Source organism: Geotrypetes seraphini, chromosome 4 (assembly GCF_902459505.1).
Source record: "Geotrypetes seraphini chromosome 4, aGeoSer1.1, whole genome shotgun sequence".
Lineage (NCBI taxonomy): Eukaryota > Metazoa > Chordata > Amphibia > Gymnophiona > Dermophiidae > Geotrypetes > Geotrypetes seraphini.
In genome coordinates this window covers 224,728,530-224,751,727 of record NC_047087.1, presented here as the reverse complement: position 1 = coordinate 224,751,727, position 23,198 = coordinate 224,728,530, and the positions used below count along the sequence as shown (strand labels likewise).

The following is a 23,198-nucleotide window of genomic DNA, read 5'->3' as shown; positions in this document are numbered from 1 at the left end:
TTTGACAAAAATTGCCGTACCAGAAGCAATGTATGACACAGAGTGTTGTCATGATGTAGAATGAAACAGTTTGCCCATTTCTCAGGTTGCACTCACTCACCTCATTTTCTAATATGCTATTAAAATGTTTTGAATGGAACCATAAGAGATATTCAGATCCTCAGAAATTTCAGTAATAGTCAATTGCCTGTTTGATTAAATCATTTTACTTACTCTTTCAACATTCTCTTATGTTTTTGTAAACCGTCATCATGGTCACTGCAGCATCACCATAAACTAATTTTAACATTGTGTGTATTTCTTTAGCACTTTTTTGCAGTTTGAAACAAAATTTTATGTTATTCGTTATCCATGAATTACGGCACACTTTAAAACAGAGTGTGAGTGTGAGTGTGTGTGTGAGTGTATTAGTGTAAGCTACCTGTTGCTGCTGATTTCGCATGTCCGCAACCTCCTTCTGATCTTCTTCATGAAGCCTCTTTAGCTCTTCACAGGACTGCTGTAAATGATTGTGTTCACGTACCAACTGGGTGTTTTTTCTTTTCAGGTTGTCCATATCCTCCTTCAGCTGTGACTGGTCACCCAGCAAATGACTGTGCAATGTACTGCAACACAACAGAAGAAGTTGTCAGGTATAGACATTTTTTTTTTTACATTTTATTTATCAATTACAACCATATATAGATCAACATATATTTTTTAACAATGACAGACGGTATCTATTTTGATTCCAAACCAGACTTCCCATATTAAACCATGAATTCCAAATCCCCACCCTATCCAAATTTCCTTCTTGGGTTTACTATAGATCCGCATATGATTTACCATAATTTCAACTGAACTTTCCCAGTACAATACTGAATCATTTTTTATTTTGTTGTTACATTGATCATGATGATTCTCTCCACTGTACATAGATGCCCTTTACGAAAAAAGATGTAAACGCTCATTTTTTAAAGCTGTTAATTGCATCACAAGACAAATAAAGTCGCATTTCTTCAACACTTGTGTCACTGTGGGTACTTGTTGCTTCTTCCAATCTGAAGCAATAAGCTTTTTACCAGCTGTAAACAAATTGTGTGCAATATTTAGAGTCTTGTGGGTAGACTTCCCCTGTCATTAAAGTCTAAATTTGCAAAAAATGACTCCAAAACCTTTGTATTTTAGGGCAGGTCCACCAAACATGGTAAAAATCCCCTTCTATATTACAGTCTCTGCAACACTGAGCTAGCATTCTTATAAAATCAGACTCAGTTGTTTAGATGTATAGTACCACCTATATAGTATCTTATGCCCACTGTCATTCAAACTGCTGGCTTCAGCAGGGCCTTAAAACTGCATTTCCATATATCCAAATCCATTGTCTCACCCAAATCTCGCTCCCATTTTGTCGTGTATTTAATTAAAGGGTTGCAGTGTGCCACCAGTGCTTGATATAATGCACTAACTGAACCTCTCAGAGTTTTTTTTAGCATAGCTTGTTCCAAATATATATGAGAGGGAAAGTTCATCTCTGGCGCTCTTATATAATAAATCTAAAATTTGTGTATAATAAAAGGAGTCCCTATTTGATAAACCAAACTCCTCTCGTAAGGTATCCCAAGGTATTATGCACTGGTCCGTCCATAGCTGACCCAAAATACACAGGGAGGCCTTTGCTCACTGAAGATAAACATTCCATGAGTTTTCTGCTTGCAATCCCAGAGTACATAATATTAAAGTGAGGCCAAAATACCGTTTCTGGGAACATTTTCATACGTATGTTTAACCAGGATTTCCAAGGACAATGCATAATAGGGGTAAGCTGTTGAAAAAAACATTAAGTAACTGCTGCCTAGGAAACCAAGAAATAGCCCATAATGGTACCGCAGGCAGAAAGTTTGCTCTAGCTGCAGCCAAGGTTTAGCTATTCTATTCATCCATGCCACTAAAATTTGTAATTGTGCAGCCCTATAATTTAATTCAAAATTGGATACTCCCATTCCCCCTTGATTCTTCAAATGCCATAGTACCTGTCTGGACACTCTATACAGTTTCTTTTACCAGATGTAATGAAATACCTTTTTATTCAACTCCTTAAAGAAAACCTTTGGTGTATACTGTATACTGGTAGAGCCATAAACAAATAGAGGAGTTTAGGCAGCAGTATCATCTTTACTCCTGCAACTCGTCCGAACCAGGTATGGTCTAGAGATCCCCAATGTTCCAAATGTTAAAAAGCTCCTGAAGGCACTTAGGGAAATTACATGTGTATAATTGTTCAAACTGCTGGGTAGATTAATCCCTAAATATCTGATGTGTACCCATGTAAAGGGATATTTGTGTTGTAACAATTTAATCTCTCTAGGGTTGCTATCAAATTTAGGATCTCCTACATACAGTAGACACATTAACCTTAAAACCACAAACCTTTCCATAGCACTGGAAAGGGATAACGGTTGCTGGAGGGTATCATCAGGATTAGATAACATCAATAGAACATGTGCAAATAGCATTATTTTATGCTCAAGACCCCCACAAGATACACTATGTATTGTTGTATTAGACCTCATCATTTATGCTAAAGACTCAATGGACAAAGCAAACAAAGGGGACAAGGCACAGTCCTGTCTGGTACCCCTAAACAATTCAAAATTCACACATATAGCCCCATTAATATGTAGACTGGATAGTGGTTTATTATACAAAGAACAAATCCAACCTATAAATCATTGAGGTAAATGCACACCTTTTCTAATACTGCAAAAAGAAAGTGCCAAAAGACCCTATTGAAGGCTTTTTCTGCATCCATAATAAATAATAAAGCTGTTTCTGGAGTGTGACTCACCTCATAAATAATATAACATTAGTGATTTCTATTCTGCCATGATCTTGTGGTTCAAGGTGGATTACATAAGAGATTATCTGGACATTCCCAGAGGTGTTACAAAGTAGAGTGGGTTCTTTCAGGGGACTGAGATGCTTCCTGCAGAGTTAGTTTGTCTTCAAGGATTTCTTGAATAGCAGGGTTTTTATTTCTTTTCTGAAAGTTTTGTAGTCTGTAAATTGGAGAGTTGGTAGTCTAGTTTTGCTGCCTGTGTACATTTTGTTTCGTTTGATGTCTCTGATTGGAGGGTGCGTGAATGGTGTGTGGGTACTCCTATGTCTGGTTGTGGTAGTTTGGATTAGGCAGTTGTTCAAGTAGGCTGGGCTGTCTCCATTTATGGTTTTAAATAGTAGACAGTAGAATTTAAATAGTATTCTTGCTTGTATTGGGAGCCAGTGTGAGTCGAGGTATGCCACGGTGATGTGGTCGTATTTCCTCAGTGAATAGATAAGTCTCAGAGCTGTGTTTTGTACTGTTTGTAGTTGTTTTATCATGGTTGCGGGGCAGGGGAGATAGAGGATGCTGCAGTAGTCTAGAAGACCTAGGACTAGGGACTGGACCATGAGCTGGAATTGTTTTCTGTCGAAGAATTTTCAAACTTGCCTTAGGTTTCTCATGACAGCGAATGATTTCTGTATTACATAGTAACATAGTAGATGACGGCAGATAAAGACCCGAATGGTCCATCCAGTCTGCCCAACCTGATTCAATTTAATTTTTTTTTTTTTTTTAATTTTTTCTTCTTAGCTATTTCTGGGCAAGAATCCAAAGTTTTACCCGGTACTGTGCTTGGGTTCCAATTGTCAAAATCTCTGTTAAGACTTACTCCAACCCATATACACCCTCCCAGCCATTGAAGCCCTCCCCTGCCCATCCTCCACCAAACGGCCATACACAGACACAGACCGTGCAAGTCTGCCCAGTAACTGGCCTAGTTCAATATTTAATATTATTTTCTGATTCTAAATCTTCTGTGTTCATCCCACGCTTCTTTGAACTCAGTCACAGTTTTACTCTCCACCACTTCTCTCGGGAGCGCATTCCAGGCATCCACTACCCTCTCCGTAAAGTTGAATTTCCTAACATTGCCCCTGAATCTACCACCCCTCAACCTCAAATTATGTCCTCTGGTTTCACCATTTTCCTTTCTCTGGAAAAGATTTTGTTCTACGTTAATACCCTTCAAGTATTTGAACATCTGAATCATATCTCCCCTGTCTCTCCTTTCCTCTAGGGTATACATATTCAGGGCTTCCAGTCTCTCCTCATACGTCTTCTGGCGCAAGCCTCCTATCATTTTCGTCACCCTCCTCTGGACCGCCTCAAGTCTTCTTACGTCTTTCGCCAGATACGGTCTCCAAAACTGAACACAATACTCCAAGTGGGGCCTCACCAATGACCTGTACAGGGGCGTCAACACCTTCTTCCTTCTACTGACTATGCCTCTCTTTATACAGCCCAGCATCCTTCTGGCAGCAACCACTGCCTTGTCACACTGTTTTTTTGCCTTTAGATCTTCAGACACTATCACCCCAAGGTCCCTCTTCCCGTCCGTGCATATCAGCTTCTCTCCTCCCAGCATATACGGTTCCTTCCTATTATTAATCCCCAAATGCATTACTCTGCATTTCTTTGCATTGAATTTTAGTTGCCAGGCATTAGACCATTCCTCTAACTTTTGCAGATCCTTTTTCATATTTTCCACTCCCTCTTCGGTGTCTACTCTGTTACAAATCTTGGTATCATCTGCAAAAAGGCACACTTTTCCTTCTAACCCTTCAGCAATGTCTCTCACAAACATATTGAACAGGATTGGCCCCAGCACCGAACCCTGAGGGACTCCACTAGTCACCTTTCCTTCCTTCGAGCGACTTCCATTAACCACCACCCTCTGGCGTCTGTCCGACAGCCAGTTTCTGACCCAGTTCACCACTTTGGGTCCTAACTTCAGCCATTCAAGTTTGTTCATTGCTGAAATCCAAGTAAATTACATCTAGCATATGTCCTCGATCCAGCTCTCTGGTCACCAGTGTTCCCTCTAAGCGGGCGGGTGTTGTGAGCAAACTTTTTTCACTATGAGCTAAAAATATCGGGCGCCAGCAAGTTATGAGCCAAATAAATATGTTGCTTTCTACCACAGAACTTCCTTACGTTTGTATGGAATCTATCCCCTTTCAACTTTAGAGAGTGCCCTCTCGTTCTCCCTGCCTTAGCTACTAAGTCTATTCCCTTCAGTACCTTGAATGTTTCTATCATGTCCCCTCTCAATCTCCTCTGCTCAAGGGAGAAGAGGCCCAGTTTCTCTAATCTTTCGCTGTACGGCAACTCCTCCAGCCCCTTAACCATTTTAGTTGCTCTTCTCTGGATCCTTTCGAGTAGTACCGTGTCCTTCTTAAAGTACCAGTGCTGGACGCAGTACTCCAGGTGAGGGCGTACCATGGCCCGGTACAGCAGCATGATAACCTTCTCTGTCTCTTCAGTCCAGCATCTGCCCCTTCCATTCACTGTCTGTCTTTCCCTGCCATCTCTCCTCCTGCCCCCCCCCCACCCCCCAATTTGGTCTAGCATCCATCATCTTCCTTCTGTTCCCCGCATGGTCTGGCATCTCTATCCTTCCCTCCCCCCTGTGGTTTTTAGCATATCTCTCTTCTCATTTCCTCCACTCAGATCTGATCATTCTCTGCTCTCTCTTCCCTTTTCTTCTCTGGTCTTCCTTCTCTATTTTCTGCCTCCATCTAAATTAAATTCTTTCTTACTATTTAGTCCCGTTTCCCTCTTTTCACTGTGTCTACACACAGCTTGTCACCCCTTTCCCTCACCCCTCCATTATCTTACTATTTTCTTCCCCCTTTATTTATCTCCTCCTTCCATCCAGTATGTGTTCTTTCCCCACTTCCATTCAGCATCTGCTCTCCCTTCTCAACTGACATCCATCTGCCTTCTGCTCTCTCTCCCTTCTTCTCACTTCCATCATCTGTCCCCTTCTCTCTCTCTCTCATCTCCTCCATTCCATCATCTGCCCCTTCTCTCTCTCTCTCTCTCTCTCCCCCCCCCCAACTTCCATCATCTGCCCCCCTTCCCCTCACCTTTGTGGGTCACTTTCTTTCCCCTGAGGGTGGCTCATGTCACAGGGGAAGCTTTGGCCGAGCAGAACCGCTTGATTGACAGTGGAACTTACTTGATTGATGTCGATGCTGGGGCCCGTTGCCGTTTGAAGGAAAAAAAAAAAGGTGGAAAAAAGGAACCTGTAAAGGCGAGAGGAAGGGAAACCTCCAGGACAGCTGCTTTTTGCCCTCCTTCAGCGGCCCAAGAGTTCAGACCAGCAGCGGCAGCTGTGTATGCTTTTAACTTCGGCACAGAGCTGCCCCTAATCAATAGTTTAGCGCGGTTTCATGAGGCAGCCTCGGGGCCTTTGATAGCCGGCCCGCTTCGATGATGCGATGTGGGCCGGCCTAGCAAAGGCCCCGAGGCTGCCTTATGAAACCGCGCTAAACTATTGATTAGGGGCAGCTCTGTGCCGAAGTTAAAAGCATACACAGCTGCCGCTGCTGGTCTGGAGGTGCGGAGACAAGGCAGGAGGCAAACGCGGTGGAAGGCAGGAGTCCCGGCGAAGGCAGGAGTCCCGGCACAGCGACTGCAACAGGAAGTTGCAAGTCAGCTGACGCCGGCCTTTCGTTGCGGCGGGGACCGAATCCTTCGCGGACCGGCAAGATTTTGTTTGCGGACCGGCGGTTGAAGAACTGTGCTCTACACTGTGTGCGCTGTGACGAGAAACTTGTGCGCTGCGAGGTAATATTTTGTGCGTGAGCGCACCCCAGCGCAGCTTAGCGGGAACACTGCTGGTCACCCAATCAAAAAATTCAATCAGGTTCGTTTGGCACGATTTACCTTTTGTAAAGCCATGTTGCCTCGGATCCTGTAACCCATTAGATTCAAGGAAGTACACTATCCTTTCTTTCAGCAACACTTCCATTATTTTTCCAACAACTGAAGTGAGGCTCACCGGCCTGTAGTTTCCTGCTTCATCCCTGTGACCACTTTTATGAATAGGGACCACATCCGCTCTCCTCCAATCCCCAGGAATCACTCCCGTCTCCAGAGATTTGTTGAACAAGTCTTTAATAGGACTCGCCAGAACTTCTCTGAGCTCCCTTAGTATCCTGGGATGGATCCCGTCTGGTCCCATCGCTTTGTCCACCTTCAGTTTTTCAAGTTGCTCATAAACACCCTCCTCCGTGAACGGCGCAGAATCTACTCCATTTTCTCGTGTAACTTTGCCAGACAATCTCGGTCCTTCTCCAGGATTTTCTTCTGTGAACACAGAACAGAAGTATTTGTTTAGCACATTTGCTTTCTCCTCATCACTCTCCACATATTGGTTCCCAGCATCTTTTAGCCTAGCAATTCCATTTTTTATCTTCCTCCTTTCACTAATATATCTGAAAAAATTTTTATCTCCCTTTTTTACATTTTTAGCCATTTGTTCTTCCGCCTGTGCCTTCGCCAAACGTATCTCTCTCTTGGCTTCTTTCAGTTTCACCCTGTAGTCCTTTCTGCTCTCCTCTTCTTGGTTTTTTTTATATTTCATGAACGCTAACTCTTTCGCCTTTATTTTCTCAGTCACTAGGTTGGAGAACCATATCGGCTTCCTTTTTCTCTTGTTTTTATTGATTTTCTTCACATAAAGGTCCGTAGCAATTTTCATCGCTCCTTTCAGCTTAGACCACTGTCTTTCCACTTCTCTTATGTCCTCCCATCCTAACAGCTCTTTCTTCAGGTACTTTCCCATTGCATTAAAGTCCGTACGTTTGAAATCTAGGACTTTAAGTATCATGCGGCCGCTCTCCACTTTAGCCGTTATATCAAACCAAACCGTTTGATGATCGCTACTTCCCAGGTGAGCACCCACTCGAACATTAGAGATACTCTCTCCATTTGTGAGGACCAGATCCAATATCACTTTTTCCCTTGTGGGTTCCGTCACCATTTGTCTGAACAGAGCCTCTTGAAAGGCATCCACAATTTCCCTACTTCTTTCCGATTCCGCAGACGGAACATTCCAGTCCGCATCCGGCAGGTTGAAATCTCCCAACAGCAGAACCTCCTCTTTCCTTCTGAACTTTTGGATGCCCACAATCAGATCCTTATCAATTTGCTGCGATTGAGTCGGAGGTCTGTAGACTACACCCACATAGATAGAAGTTCCATCTTCTCTTTTCAGAGCAATCCATATCGCTTCTTCCTCTCCCCAGGTCCCTTGCATTTCGGTCGCTTGGATATTGATCTTTACATAGAGAGCTACTCCTCCACCTTTATGACCATCTCTGTCCTTCCTAAAAAGATTATATCCCGGTATGTTTGCATCCCATCCATGTGATTCACTGAACCATGTCTCTGTGATAGCAACAATATCTAGATCTGCCTCTAACATCAGGGCTTGCAGATCATGAACTTTGTTGCTTAGACTGCGAGCATTTGTGGTCATCGCTTTCCAGCTATTTTTCAGCGATAATCTCCTTTTTCGTATGGATTTTTGTGTCGCTTCACTTTCCGTTGCAATACTAAGAAATGAGTTGCTGATATTGCTTATGTTGCAGCCTTTGTTTGAAGGTTGTAACTTCTGCACCAATTGCAGCTTATAAGGGTGAAAGTGAAAGCAATTGTGTAAGATCTTGCTAACCGTGCTTTTTGGGACTTGTATTTGCTGTCATCCTATTTATAAACATATTCCAATAAGTTTTGATTTTGTAACCATTTAAAATCAAGGATTGTTTTTGTGGGCACCCTGTATTATCATGGGTCTGCCTACCTGTTATAAAACTGGATTGATCCACATGTATCAATCTGGGTAATACTGTTTGATGGCAATTATAAAATATTCATTAAAATATTGGCCTATAAGAAGTACATTGCATGGGATCTTAAAATCTACAGTTTCTGAGTTACATACAAATCTGACTTAAGAACAGCTTTAAAAACCATAACTTGTTCTTAACCCGGGGACTGCCTGCATATGCACTGTTACAATACCACTGTTCTGCAGAACATACTAATTAATCAAATTCCTTTACTTCACTGAATGATAAAATTACTTAAGAAATACTTGTGACAAGTATACATGGTAAAATGTAACCAGCATTGTACTTATGAAAAAACCACACAAAGATTGCGAATCATTCAAAACACGGCAATCCGACTGATCTTCGGACTAAAAAAATGGGAACACATAACTCCCTATTACCACAAACTTCACTGGCTACCCCTGGAAGCAAGAGTGCTATTCAAGTTCACCTGTTTCTGCTACAAATCCATCCTTGGCTCGGCCCCCCTTTACTTAGTACCCCATTTTATCCTAGACCGCCCATCCAAACTTACACGTAGAACCCACCTGTTTAGCTATCCTACCCTAAGGACCTGCCGTTACAAAAGATATCTAAATAGAACTCTTGCCTTCCAAGCAGGTCAGCACAATAACTGGATGGCCCACATCATCTCACACACTTCATCCTACTTAAACTTCAGGAAACTACTAAAAACTAATCTTTTCACCCGATTCATACCCTAAGACCCCTATGCCCACCCTGGCCCCTTCTATCTCACCATGTCCTTTATGCAGTTTGTCTTGACCTTCTTCCCTGTACCATTTTTTCATTGCCATAATTGTACCCATCTTTGCTGACTGTACCATCCTTCGCCGATTGCACCACTGTTCGCTGATTATTGCATTTTTTCTCTCTGTTTGTACCATTTTCTTTTTTTTTCTCTGCCACCTATTTTCTCCGATTGTAACATTGTACCATTTTCGCTGATTGTCCAGCCCTTCTTCGTTGTAAACCGCCTCGAACTACTATGGCTTTGGCGGTATATAAGAAATAAAATTATTATTATTATTATTATTATGAAGCTCATAAGAGTCTTGCTTACCGCTTTTTTTTTTTTTTGCGCATACACCTGACAGGAGAAAAGTTCCAGCTCTGGACACACATTTGTCCAAACAGTAGGCAGGCAATCTCCAGACTGATAGGGCGAGGTGTCAGGACTGTTATGCTCTTCTTTCTGAAAGAAGATTATCTCGAGAGCCATGCCATAAGACCAAAGTGTTCCGGATTCTCTAATAGAACTGGAACCTGAGACAAGAAATCCATTTGCACTGGTATCCTGAGACCTTTGACTCTTTGCAGGCGCACCAAGTCCCCGTATCACGGCTGATGCGGCCAATCTAGCACCACTAGGATCACCTGTACAGGACGGTTGGCTATCAGACTGTTGACTCGTTCTATCATGGGCCACAAGGGAAACATGTACAGCAGATCTTGCACTGGTCACTGTTGGACCAGAGTGTCTAAGCTTTCCCTTCTTGGTTCAGTTCTTCGACTGAAAAATTTGAGCCACTTTCTTCTTGTTCACTGACACCATGAGGTTGATCATCGGAATCTCCCAGCATCACACTATGCAGCTGAATGCCCTCAGGGACAGTGTCCACTCCCCCAGATCTAAGGTCTTCCTGCTGAGATAGTCAACTTGCATACTGTCTACTCCCACTACATGCACCACTGATATCACTTGCAAATGGATCTCTGTCCAACTGAATGCAAGCTTGACCTCCAGGCTCAGTGGATCACTACTGGTATTGTTTAATAACACCTTCCAAGTGTTTCTCCAGAGTTTGCAAGGTGAGCCAAATGGTCCATAATTCCAGTCGGTTTATGGACCACTTCCTCTGTAATGGAGTACATCATCCTTGGACCGGATGCCCAAGGCAATGTCCTTCCCAGCTATAGAGGCTGGCATCGGTCATCAAAATCACCCAAGAGGAGATGCAGAGTGGCATTCCTCTTGCCAGTGACTCTGGTCTCAGCCACCAACACAAGCTTCACCAAGCTTCTATTGTCCATGCCAGTGGTTTCTATAGTGATGCCATCTGAAGAGACAAGAGAACAACAGAGCATGCTGGAAGGGATGCATAAGAGCCCTCGCCCAAGGGACTACTTCTATGGTCGCTGTCATGGACCCTAGGATCTGGAGATAGTGCCAAGCCATAGGCACTGGTATCTTCAAGAAATCTGAGATCTGTTTCAAAAGCTTCTGTTTGCATGGTTTGGGAAGAAAATCTCAGCCCTTTGCCATGTCAAAGTATATCTCCAAGTATTCCAATTGTTGAACCGGCTCTAAATGACTCTTGCAAAAATTGATAATCCAACCCAGGTCCTACAACAGCTGCACCATGTGATTCACAGCATTCTCTCCTTCCATTTTGGATGGGGCCCTCAGTCAATTGCTCAAGTAGGGATACACTTGAATTCCCCTCTTTCAGAGCTGAACTGTAACCGCCACAACCATTACCTTGGTGAAGATGTGTGGGGTGTTGCCAGCCCAAATGGAAGGGCAGAGAACTAGAACTGTTTCCCCAGCACATGGAATCTCCTGTGAGCTGTAAAAATCAGAATATGAAGATAAGCTTCCATTAAATCCAAGGATGTCAGAAACTCCCCTGGTGCGACCACCACGATGACTGACCAAACGGTCTCCCTGCGGAAGCGCGGCACCTTTAAGGTCGCATTGACTGATTTCAGATCCAGGATCTGTCTCCATTCTTCTGAGAATTTTTGGGCACTATAAATATATAGAGTACCTGCCCAAGCTCAATTCTGTGGGCAGAATGGGTGCTATAGCTCAAATGGGTAGCAGCCTGTCCAGCACTGCTTGGACTCTAACCACTTTCTCTGGTTGTCTGGTCGACAAATCCACAAAATGATCCGCCAAGGGGTAGCTGAATTCGAGTTGGTATCCATCTCACATTATGTCCATCACCCATCCAAGGCACACGTTAAAAGTGAGACTGGAAAGAGAGGAAGAAAACCATGAGATAACAGAGTCCTGGAATCCAAGCAAGAACAGCAATATCGAGGAGTAGGAGGTGATCTACAGTGTCAAAATCCGCAGAATGATTAAGGAGGATGAGAATAGAGTAGAGGCCTTTCGATTTGGCCAGTCATTGGAGACTTTATCAAGGGCAGTTTCCATAGAATAGAAAGGACAAAAGCCTGATTAAATCAGGTCAAGAATAGCTCGAGAATAAAAGTCAAGACAATGGCGGTGAACACCACGTTCAAGTGGCAGATGAAATTTAATGTGGACAAATGCAAAATGATGCACATTGTGACGAATAACCCAAATCACAGTTACCAGATGCTAGGGTCCACTTTAGGGGTTAGCACCCAAAAAACGGATCTGGGTGTTATCGTAGACAATACAATGAACCATTCCACCCAATGTGTGGCAATGGCCAAAAAAGCAAACAAGATGCCAGGAATTATTTTAAAAAGGGATGGTTAATAAGAGTAAGAATGTTACAATGACTCTGTATCGCTCCACGGTGTGACCTCACCTGAAGTACTGTGCTCAGTTCTGGTCTCCTTATCTCAAGAAAGATATAGCGACACTAGAAAAGGTTCAAAGAAGAACGACCAAAATGATAAAGGGATAGAACTCCTTTCATATGAGGAAAGACTAAAAAGGTTAGGGTTCTTCAGCTTGGAAAAGAGACGGCTAAGGGGAGATATGATTGAAGTCTACAAAATCCTGAGTAGAGTAGAACAGATATAAATGGATCGATTTTTCATTCCGTCAAATTTTAAAAAGACTAGGGGACACTCGATGAAATTACAGGGAAATACTTTTAAAACCAATAGGAGGAAATATTTTTTCACTCAGAGAAAATATTTTTTCACTCAGAGAATAGTCTAGCTCTGGAACGCGTTGCCAGAGGTTGTGGTAAGAGTGAGTGGATAGTGTAGCTGGTTTTAAGAAGGGTTTGAACAATTTCCTGGAGGAAAAGTCCATAATCTGTTATTGAGAAAGAAATAGGGTAAGCCACTGCTTGCTCTGGATTGGTAGCATGGAATGTTGCTACTCTTTGAGTTTTGGCCTAGTACTAGTGACCTGGATTGGCCAGCATGAGAACAGGCTACTGGGCTTGATGGACCTTTGGTCTGATTGAGTAAGGCAATTCTTATATTCTTAAGTAGCTTGGATAAGAAGGGGAGGAGGAAAACAGGATGATAATTGGAGGGGCTGGTAGGGTTAAGTGATGGGGTTTTTTTGATGAGTGGTTTAACTACAGTATGTTTGAAGGCGTTGGGTACAGTCACAGTAGAGTGGTAGGCTGAGGATATGGCAAATAGTGGGAATGACAGTAGGAGAAATGGTGATCAGTAGGCGGGTGGGGATAGGATCAGAAGAAAAAGTAGTAGGTGTGCCATGACAAGTTGCATGCAAACCTCATCGTCAATGGACTCTGGTATGACAGGCATGTGCCACAAAAGAGAACGCTAAGGCCACCTTAAAACTGAGGTTTGAAGACTACATCCACTCTGTGGTTCTGCATATCCTTCAAGACTTACACCCCACCTTACTAAAGAGGGAAGTCCGTTTGGTAACCTGAGCTACCAGTGAGTCCACCTTAGGCTGGGCAAATAAATGCTGAAATTCAAGAGCCATGGGATAGCAATATTGTCTTTGCTCCTCTTAAGGAGCCCTCTGGGACTTCCCAATGCTCTGTAATTAAGGCAGTAAGGTCCAGATGCAACGGAAAAAATGAAGCCTGCACCTGGGAAGAATTCAATTATGCATTGTGCCACCGCAGAAAAAAACTGAAGGGAGCTCTACAGCAATCGAGAAGGAGGCGGAGCTGAAGAATGTACATTTCTTCCTTCTGTAATCAACCCGACATCAGGACTCATATATCCTTTGCACCAAAATTAAAATACATATTTATTTTCCTTTCTTAGTTTTGGGTATTCTCTATTATCAAAAGAGAAAAACGGAATATTTTGGATTTGAACTTTGCTTATATAGAAGAAAATGAAGGAATAAATGGTTAGGGTTAAGAAGAAAGATGCATTTGTTGTTTTAAAACAAAGTGTAAATTACATATAAATAGCTATTAATATGTACTGTTCGTGCTATTCAGCCCAATTGTCAAATGCATTACTTAAAAAGATAGAGAGATATATATAAATAAAAAAATGCACTAGAAAGATCTTTCACTTCTGGAAATAAGTTCATGAGGCAGAAGTACAATTTTAAAGCTGTTGACACTTAATAAAAAGGTATAAAATTGCAGATTAAAAACTAGAATGGAAATCTGATATAGCTAAGTTTTATTGTTCCAAAAAAGAGAATGAATCATGCTTGGCTCTCATACTTGTCATGGGATGGTAGCAGTCTCCTATTTATATCTCAACCAACAAAAGGTTTGTGGTTTCAGTTTTAGGTGTGGACTCGGTCTCCATTTTCTTTCCTCCTTTTTGCTTTGTCTTTTTAAAATATTTGGCTGTACTTTGTGTACTAAGTGTACTTAACTACCTTGTAAGACTGTATGAAACAGAAATTAATACACCCTGGAAGGATGCTTCCTATATCTACAGTGAAGTACAATGCTGGCCATCAACTTCATAAGTTAACACCTATCCATGACACATGGTCATGCCCATCTGCACAATAAGTAGCTGTAACTGTAAGCACTGCACAACACCATACATCAATCAATCATGGATGGGAAGGAGGGGGGTTAAATGGGGGAATGGGACTTGTATACTGCCTTTTAGTGGTTACACATTCAAAGTATACAGGTACTTATTTTGTATCTGGGGCAATGGAGGATTAATCGACTTGTCTAGGGTCACAAGCAACAGCGCTAGGATTTGATCCCACAACCTCAGGGTACTTAGGCAGCAGCTTTACCACTAGGTCACTCCTCACCTCCTACTGTACATAAGATAAAAAAACATCCTTCAAAAAAATGAAAAAATATCTATTGTAAATTAAAGATGAGAAAAAAAATGGAATGGCACTTTGGATGCAAAGCACTGACATAGAAGGCAAAGAATTTAAAAATGTTGTTTGCATTACAAGCAAAACAAACCACAATAAAAACTGTAGATACATTTGAAGCAGGTAATAGAAATCAGTTAGATGCTAATAAAGGATATTATAGACCGTCATAACCTGTAACTCTAGATGATTTACAAAGAGAGCTGATAAGCTCCAAGAAAATTAGCAATTCTCTAATTTGCATAACATAACCAAAAAACAACTGGGATCTAAATCATGAGACAAAGTTATCCTAGATTAAGCTCAATAGCCATAAAAGGTAATTTACTGAATAGCAAGATTTCAAAATTTTTCTGAAATTTAAATAAACCCTTTTACATCTAATACCTGCTGGTAACTAAGTCCATAATCTAGGTATTACACTACTGTACTAAAGAGTTTTTTGTGTGTTGATACCAAAAACACAAAAAATAGTAGAAGCTTGAATTTATTAGCTTATGTCTGTCTAGTTGATACCCAATAGGTCTGGACTATAAACAGGGAAACGACGATTAGCTTGGTGTAAGTAGAAGGGATGGCGGGAAGTTGGCATCTTAATGGAGAATAAATTTTGTAGAACTGCTTAAATTTTGGAGAACTGATTGGCCAATCTGACTATCCCGTCTGAAATGATTCTCCAAACAGTAGTGGGATGTGAAGGTATGAATTGAAGACCAAGTGGCTGCTTTACAGATGTTCTCAATGGGAGTGGAATGTAAATGAGTTACACTGAAGTTGCCATTGCTCTAACTTTATGTGCAGTGACACGTTCTTCAAGCATCAACCTAGTCCAAGCATAGCAAAAGAAGATTCAGTCTGCTAGCCAAGTTGAGATGGTTCTTAGCGAAAGGAGCTCCAAGTTTGTTAGGATTGAATGACAGGAATAGCTGAGTGGAAGTTCTATGAGGTTTGGTGCAATGTAAATAGTAAGCCAGAGCACGTTTATAGTCTAATGTGTGGAGAATGTGTTTTTGAAAGAAAACAGGAAGAACCATTGATTGATTCAGATGAAATTCCTAGACCACACTGGAGAGGAATTTAGGATGAGTGTGAAGAACCACCCTGTCATGGTAGAATGTTGTAGAAAGTGGATTGGACACTACTGCTTGAAGCTCACTGATTCGATGTGCAGATGTGATACAGGCTAGAAATGCTACTTTCCAAGTTAAAGGTTTGAGAGATGATATTGACAGTGGCTTCATCAAAAGTGGAAAATATACCATCAAGATCCCAAGCAACTGGAGGAGGTTTGATTGGTGGTTTGGTACGAAAAAGGCCTTTCATGGATCTGAAGACTAAAAAATGTACTGATAGTGGCTTGTTATCCAGAGTATATGAAAAGCTTTAACAGCACAGAGATGAGCTCTGACTGAAATAGTTTTCAGACTAGTGTTTGAAAGGTGTTAAAAGATAGTCTAGAATTGATGGGAGAGGACAAGTGATTGGATCTAATGAATGGAGATTACAGCAGACTATGAAATGAGTCCACTTGAAACGGTAGCTGCGCTATATGGAAGGTTTTCTAGAAGCTTCAATGATAGCTGACATTGATGTAGAGAGCTGGAAAGCATCTATTTTCTGGGAGAGAGATATCATGAAATGAGTGCTAACAAACAGACTGGGATGGAGGAGAATGCCTTTGTTCTGTGTCAGGAACGCTGAAAAGATTTGAATTGTGATGGATTCCCATACACTGTCCTGCAGGAGGAGAGGGAACCATGTTTGATGCAGCTAATGTCAATGAGGAGGAAGCGCTCTGATGATTGGATCTGGATTTGCATCAACAAGGAGCCTTAGATGTAGTAGACATGGGGGAAGCCACTGCCTGACCTGGATTGGTAGCATGGAATGTTGCTACTCTTTAGGTTTTGGCCAGGTATTAGTGACCTGGATTGGCCACTGGGCTTGATGAACCATTGGTCTGACCCAGTAAGGCTATTCTTATGTTAGTACAATGAGGCCTCATACAGCCGTGCTTGAGATGGGCTGGTACCAAAAGAGCCGGTGCAGCAATTGGCTTCGATTGGCTTTGAAGTATACTGTAGTTGCTAACTCTGTATAAAGTAGCTCGCAAAATTGGTCCTGATTGGTAAGTTGCATTACAGAGGGTGTTGGTGGGTACAGGGTGTTGAGGTGTTGGTGACATCGACATTGATGTAGAGGCACGCCTCAGAGGAGAGACTGATGATGACGCCATTTGGCATGCACTGACTTACTCGATGCTAGAGATGCCAGCGTCGTGTGATGAGGTGAGAGATGAGAATCCTTCTTACACCTTTAGACTGTTTACTAGATGGTGGCAGTGTTGGTACCGAGGAAGCAAATGCCAAACGGTGCGGCAATTGTGGTGTCGGATTCAATGTGGCTTTTTCCGGATGTGGTGGACATTGTTGATGTCTTTTGGAATCCAATAAAGTTCCTCCTACCTTCAAAAAGCATTTTTAAGTTTTAACAACAAGTACAAGAGTGTACTCAGTGCTCAGAACCAAGACACTGAAGACACCAACTGTGTAGATCAGTAATTTGGTCCTGTTGCACCAAGGGCATCTCTTGAAGCCACTAGAAAGCTTTGATATGTAAGGAAAAGATGCCGATGTGAGATCAAAGGAATCAATTTTTCCTCCAAGGGTCAATTGATTTCGCGACAAAAAGAGTTGATGCCTATGGCCGGAAACATGGCTGAAGAAGGATGAAAGACCCAAAAAACAAGAAGAAAAAATTGACACACACTCCTGAAAAAATAAATACTACAAAAGAAAAATAAAAGAAATGAAGAAAATGGGCCGGGAAGGCACAAGAGAGAGAAACAATAGCGCAATTGGAGAGACTCCAACGATATGTCTTCTTAGCTCTGTGGAAATCTAAGAACTAATGGTCCCACGAGATGACGTTGGGCAGGAAGGCACTCGCGTATGCATGGTACAGGTGGTCTCAAGACTTCTAAAGAAGTTATTTATTTATTTTTAAAATTTCTATAACGTTTTTATCCAAAACAGTTTACAAAAAGTTACATACATAAAATATTATTAAAAAATCAGAAGATAGGAACAAAAACCAGACAGATTCAATCTTTACTTGAAGTCAATTGCTTAAAGAAATGCGTCTACAAATAGTTGAGTTAACATTTTCCTAAATGAATTCCTGTTTCTACATTTTCAAATTTGACCAACAAGGCTATTCTACAACTTAACTCCAGCACATGTGAAAGTCATGGCATTCGTTTTCACATATTTAGGATTAGCCTTCGTTTTCAGCAATGCTGAACTTTTGGAGCGCAATGATCTTAGTGGTTGAAACTCAGACATCAAATTCTTAAAAAGTTCAGGAATCGTACCATATAAAAATTGATGACATAACATAATTGCTTTGTATTGAATTCTAAATACAACTGACAACCAATGCAGCTGTCGGAAATAGGAAGAAAATGCTCATATCTTGATGTTCCAGTTATTAATCTAGCTGCAGCATTCTAAACCACCTGCAGTGCCCTGCACCTGGCCTTAGTTATTCCTAGGTACAGGACATTGCAGTAGTCCAGCAATGACATAATCATTGCTTGTACAACAGCATGAAAGTCGGATAGTGACAGTACAGTGGTACCTTGGTTTATGAGCATATTTCGTTCCAGAAGCATGCTCGTAAACCAAAATACTCGTATATCAAAGCAAGTTTCCCCATAGGAACTAAGGGAAACTCGCTTGATTCATTTCTACCACACCCATCCCGTGAGGCCAGCGGTGCTGCTCTATCTCCCCCCCCCCAAGAACCGACTACTCCCCCCGAAGGTCCCCCCCGCATGATCCAGCACCCTCTCCCCCACGATTCGGCACCCCCCCGCCGCAATCCAACAACCCCCCGCCACGATCTGAAGTCCCCCAGACCCACCCGAACAGGCTTCTTACTTCCATCTCGGCCTTGGTATGTCCTGTGCGTTGGTGCCCGATCAGCCTCCTCTTCTTTGCTGGGCCTTGAGCATCTGCGCATGCTCAAGGCCTGCGAGTTCACACTCTCTCCGAGATTCTCATAGAGAGCATGAACTCGAAGGCCTTGAGCATGCGCAGATGCTCAAGGCCCAGCAAAGAAGAGGAGGCCGATCTTCGGGCACTGGCACCAACGCACAGGACATGCTGAGATGGAAGTAAGAAGCCTGTTCGGGTGGGTCTGGGGGACTTCAGATCGCAGCAGGGGGGGGTGCCGAATCGGGGGGGGCGCCGCTCATAAATCGAGGCACGCTCGGTTTCCGAGGCGCCGATTTAGCGAATGTTTTGCTCGTCTTGCAAAACACTCACAAACCGGTGCTCTTGTAAACCGAGGTACCACTGTATTGGGTTTTTTTTTTTTTTATTTATAAATTTTTATTGTTACATCATAACAAACTCAAGCAAAAAATACAAAATATAAAGAAAATAGTTCAAATTAAGATACAAACATTGGCAAGCCCACATTATTAAGGGTTGACTAATCCTGTCGCAATTTTATTTCCAGAAAGTAATATAAGAAACTAAACATCAATATTCAATAAATTTAACACCAGGCAATAAATCTCTATATTCATTCCTTCTCAGCTTCTGCATTAGTAACAGGTAATATATCCAATTTAGGTTTATCTAAAAGAAAATTCTCTAAATGAACTGGGTCTAAAAATATATATCTAGTATTCTGAAAGGTCACTAAACATTTACAGGGGAACTTAAGAAAAAATGATGCGCCCACACCCAAGGTTCTCGCCTTGAGTTGCAGGAATTGCTTCCTCCTGTACTGTGTCTGTCTAGAGACATCTGGAAAGATATTTATCTGTTGACCACAGAACAGGGCATTTTTGTTCAGAAAATACAATTTAAGTATATCTTGTTTCTCTATTTCAGTCATAAAGGTGACTAATAATGTTGCTCTCTTGGCTATACAGTATAATCTTTTGATGATTCAAGAAATTGGGAAATATTTAAACTATCAGGAGATACTAGTTGATCTTCCCCCCCTTCTTCTGATATCTTTTTAATGCCAGTAGGCAAATAATAAAGATTATCTGGAGTAAACTTTTCTAAACCTGTATAGGAAAGTATATCTTTAAAATACATTTTTAGTAGTTCCAATGGAGAGAGAAAATGGGAAATGGGAAAATTCAAAAACCTAAGGTTTCTAGATCTCATACTATTTTCCATTTTTTCCAACTGAAGATGTAATATAGTATTATCCTTAACATGAGATACAGCACATGATTGTATTGCAACAACAAATGTTTCTATTTTATCCAATATCTTGCCCATAGTTGCCAATTGAGAATCATGGTCAGCCACCTTCTTTGTTATTTCTGAGGAAAACTGACAAAGTTGAACTACAGTGCCCTGTAATGAGTTCTCAATTCTATTTACAATAGTCCAGACATCTTGCAACGTAATTTGTTTATTGCCTATCTCAGACCTAGAAATAGGACCAATAGGCATTGAAACAGGAGATACCGTAAAAGATTGTTCCCCCTCAGATACATTTTTAGAATCTAGTTCTAAAAGTAATGGAGAGGCTGGCTCTGACCCTAATATGGAAACAGAGTCTGCCTTCTCGCTTAATGCTGTAAGAGGCTGAGGTGGAGGCGTGGGTTCGCCAGAAGAGATAGAAGCAGATTGGGATCGAATTTCAAGCCTACCTTCTGTAGGAATCCCAGTTAAAGCGGAAAGATGACGATCCATCGGTAAATCACGTTCAGAGAAGAAGATATGATCTTAGCTTTCCGTTTTCCCATGATAATTCCCTTAAATGCTCCTCACTCCTCGTGGCTTCGAAGGGGCTTCAAAGGGGCAGGACCTGCCCCTTTGGCCACGCCCCTTCAGACATGCGGCCTTAGGCACGCGTCCGCGGGCCGCGGCTCACACTGGTCTTAAGTAGGGAGAGAGGACCTCCTCTCCGAATCGGCAAGTGCCGGTTGGTGGCTGCAGGGGTGCCTGACCGGAGGAGAATCGCTGGCAGGCTCAGTCAGCCCTCTTTTTCCGCGGCTCACACTGGTCTTAAGTAGGGAGAGAGGACCTCCTCTCCGAATCGGCAAGTGCCGGGTGGTGGCTGCAGGGGTGCCTGACCGGAGGAGAATCTCTGGCAGGCTCAGTCAGCCGTATTGGTTTTAAACGATACAATAAATGTTATCTGTGCAAAACATACTTGCACTGTCTTTACCACTTGACAACCCATTGTAAGTCCTGGAACCAGTTTTACTCCCAGAACTGTCATTGACTCCCTCACCGGTAATACCTCATCCATCACTTTCAAGTTAAAGTGACAGTACACTTTTGCACTGTCCGTACCAGGGATCCTTGGATGACATCACCCATCTGTGAGAATATGCTGCCAATTTGTCCTGAGATAATTTTGTTTACAACTATGAAATGGTTATGGTATCACTTTTTAATATATTTTAATCATATGGTATTTATATTATTTGGCACACATTTTAATTATTCATGTATTAACGTGTAGTATATGTAATATAAATACTTAATTTGGTTTTTAGATTTTAATGTATTTAGTGTATTGTTTTTGTTTGGATTGTAATTTGTGTAATGTCTTATTTATTTTTATGTGTTTTGTTTGTTATATATAGACTCCTGAAGAAGGTACGGTTTAGGATTTGAATTTGAAGTATATTGTTATGCTGACAATATACTTATTGTGGCAAAAATTGATCCAATTTGGCTTGATTTAAAAACAACTGATGAAGGCCTTATACTATAGCAAAATGTTTTACAGATCATAAATTAGTTCTTAATGTTGAGAAGTGTGCTTCTTGTTAGGTAACAGGCCACTATCTATAACCAAAGGAATATGTAAATATCCTTGGAAAGATCCCATCAGTACAGACTTTCAAGTTATCTTGCCGTTATTGTCGACTATCAACTAAATTTTGAAAAACAAGTTTCGGCATTAGTGACAGACTACAAAACATTCAGAAAAAAAATAAAGACTATACTGTTTAAGAAATTCATGAAAAAGACCTAACACCACATACACACTGCTCAAGAAATCCCTGGAAAAAGACCTAACACCACAAGTCCTCTTCCTTCCCTCCACTAATTCCCCAACCCCCAGAAACAACCTACTCTACTTTTTATTCTCCATGAAAATGACCAGACATCTTCTGTAATCCACCTTCTATAAATCTTTTTGTAATCCGCCTTGAACCGCGAGTAATGGCGGAAGAGAAATCCCTAATGTAATGTAATATAATGTAATGTTTCCATCCATTAAGAACTTTACGGGCGGTGAGAGGATACTTTCATGAACAAAATTTGCATAATCTGGATCATGCATTATATTGATCTCTAAATTAGACTATTGTAACATGATATCTATATGGGTCTTTCAAAGAATAACTTGAAGAGACTGCAAACAATTCAAATTACTACTATAAAATTATTGGTTTGATAGTTACCTCACTTTACTTGCAATTTCATTTGTTGCCAGTGCTTTATAGAATCCAATTTAAAAAACACTAGCTCTTACACATAGAGCATTTTTTCTTCAATAATCCAGTTATCTAAATTCATGCTTTTGGTTAGTGTAGTGTGCCCACTCACAGGTAATCTTTGTGGGTCCAGCTTCCAGGCCTAGCAATTCCGGCCATGTGTGAAAAAAATGATACAGTTCAGAATCCTGAATCGAGTTCGGTAGGCTCACTACTCAAACGATTTAATCTTAAGTCAATTTTTTGTTCCTCCAGCCAATCCGTGAGGGTATTCACTTGTTTTTGGAGAAGCTTTATTTCAGCATAATTGTCACGCTTCATCTTCCCAGTCTGAAACTCTGCTTCCACCAATCATTGTGACCGAGTATCAAGTTTTTCATCAATTCCTTCCACTACCGATTACAGCTTGTTCAGTCTTCCAAAGCTGTGGTAACCATGTGAGATACTTCTTTCGCCCATTCATTCAAATTTCTACGTATTGTCCGTCATCTTTAAGGAGCTCACCTTCATGTTATCTCGATTTGTTTTAGGAGTTTAATCAGGTATTCTCTTTCTCCCTGGTCTTAGAAAAATTACTGCAGGATTTCTCCCACCCTAATGCACCAGTATTTGCAAGAGTCATGAACTTTCAGACTGACATGCAGGGGGAATTAATTGATATTAGCCAGGTGTCTGCAGAGACCAAGTGAAGCACATCTTACTAGGCAGAATGCATCATGTGACCCTCCCAACTGATGTCAATTAACTAGGTTTTCAGCAGTCAAATACGGCTGGAAGATTCTTTACTTACTGATAAAAATCTGCTTCTTTGGCTGCCTCTTCACATCTTTTCAGTGTCTTAGTATGCTGGTTCTGTAGAGACTGAAGGTCGGACATAGCCTTTATGCACTGGATTTTCAACCTTTCATAATCATGGTTTTGTTTTGGACTGGGCCTGTCAAGAGAATAGGACAAAAATATTAAACTGAAAAAAAATGCATTCAACTGTGATCTAATTATTCTCACTAA

General features: G+C 41.5%; 1 protein-coding gene across 6 annotated transcripts in view; it reads right to left on the bottom strand.

The window, feature by feature from the left end:
* The window catches only part of DLG5 (discs large MAGUK scaffold protein 5), a 305,150-nt gene that overhangs the window by 233,832 nt on the left and 48,120 nt on the right, over positions 1-23,198 (bottom strand). For all 6 annotated transcript variants that reach the window (XM_033940910.1, XM_033940911.1, XM_033940908.1 and 3 more), the window contains 2 exons: positions 22,981-23,124; positions 422-605 (listed from right to left, as the gene is read on the bottom strand). In XM_033940910.1, the coding sequence (XP_033796801.1) occupies positions 422-605; positions 22,981-23,124 (328 nt within the window). The remainder of the gene's footprint in view (positions 1-421; positions 606-22,980; positions 23,125-23,198) is intronic.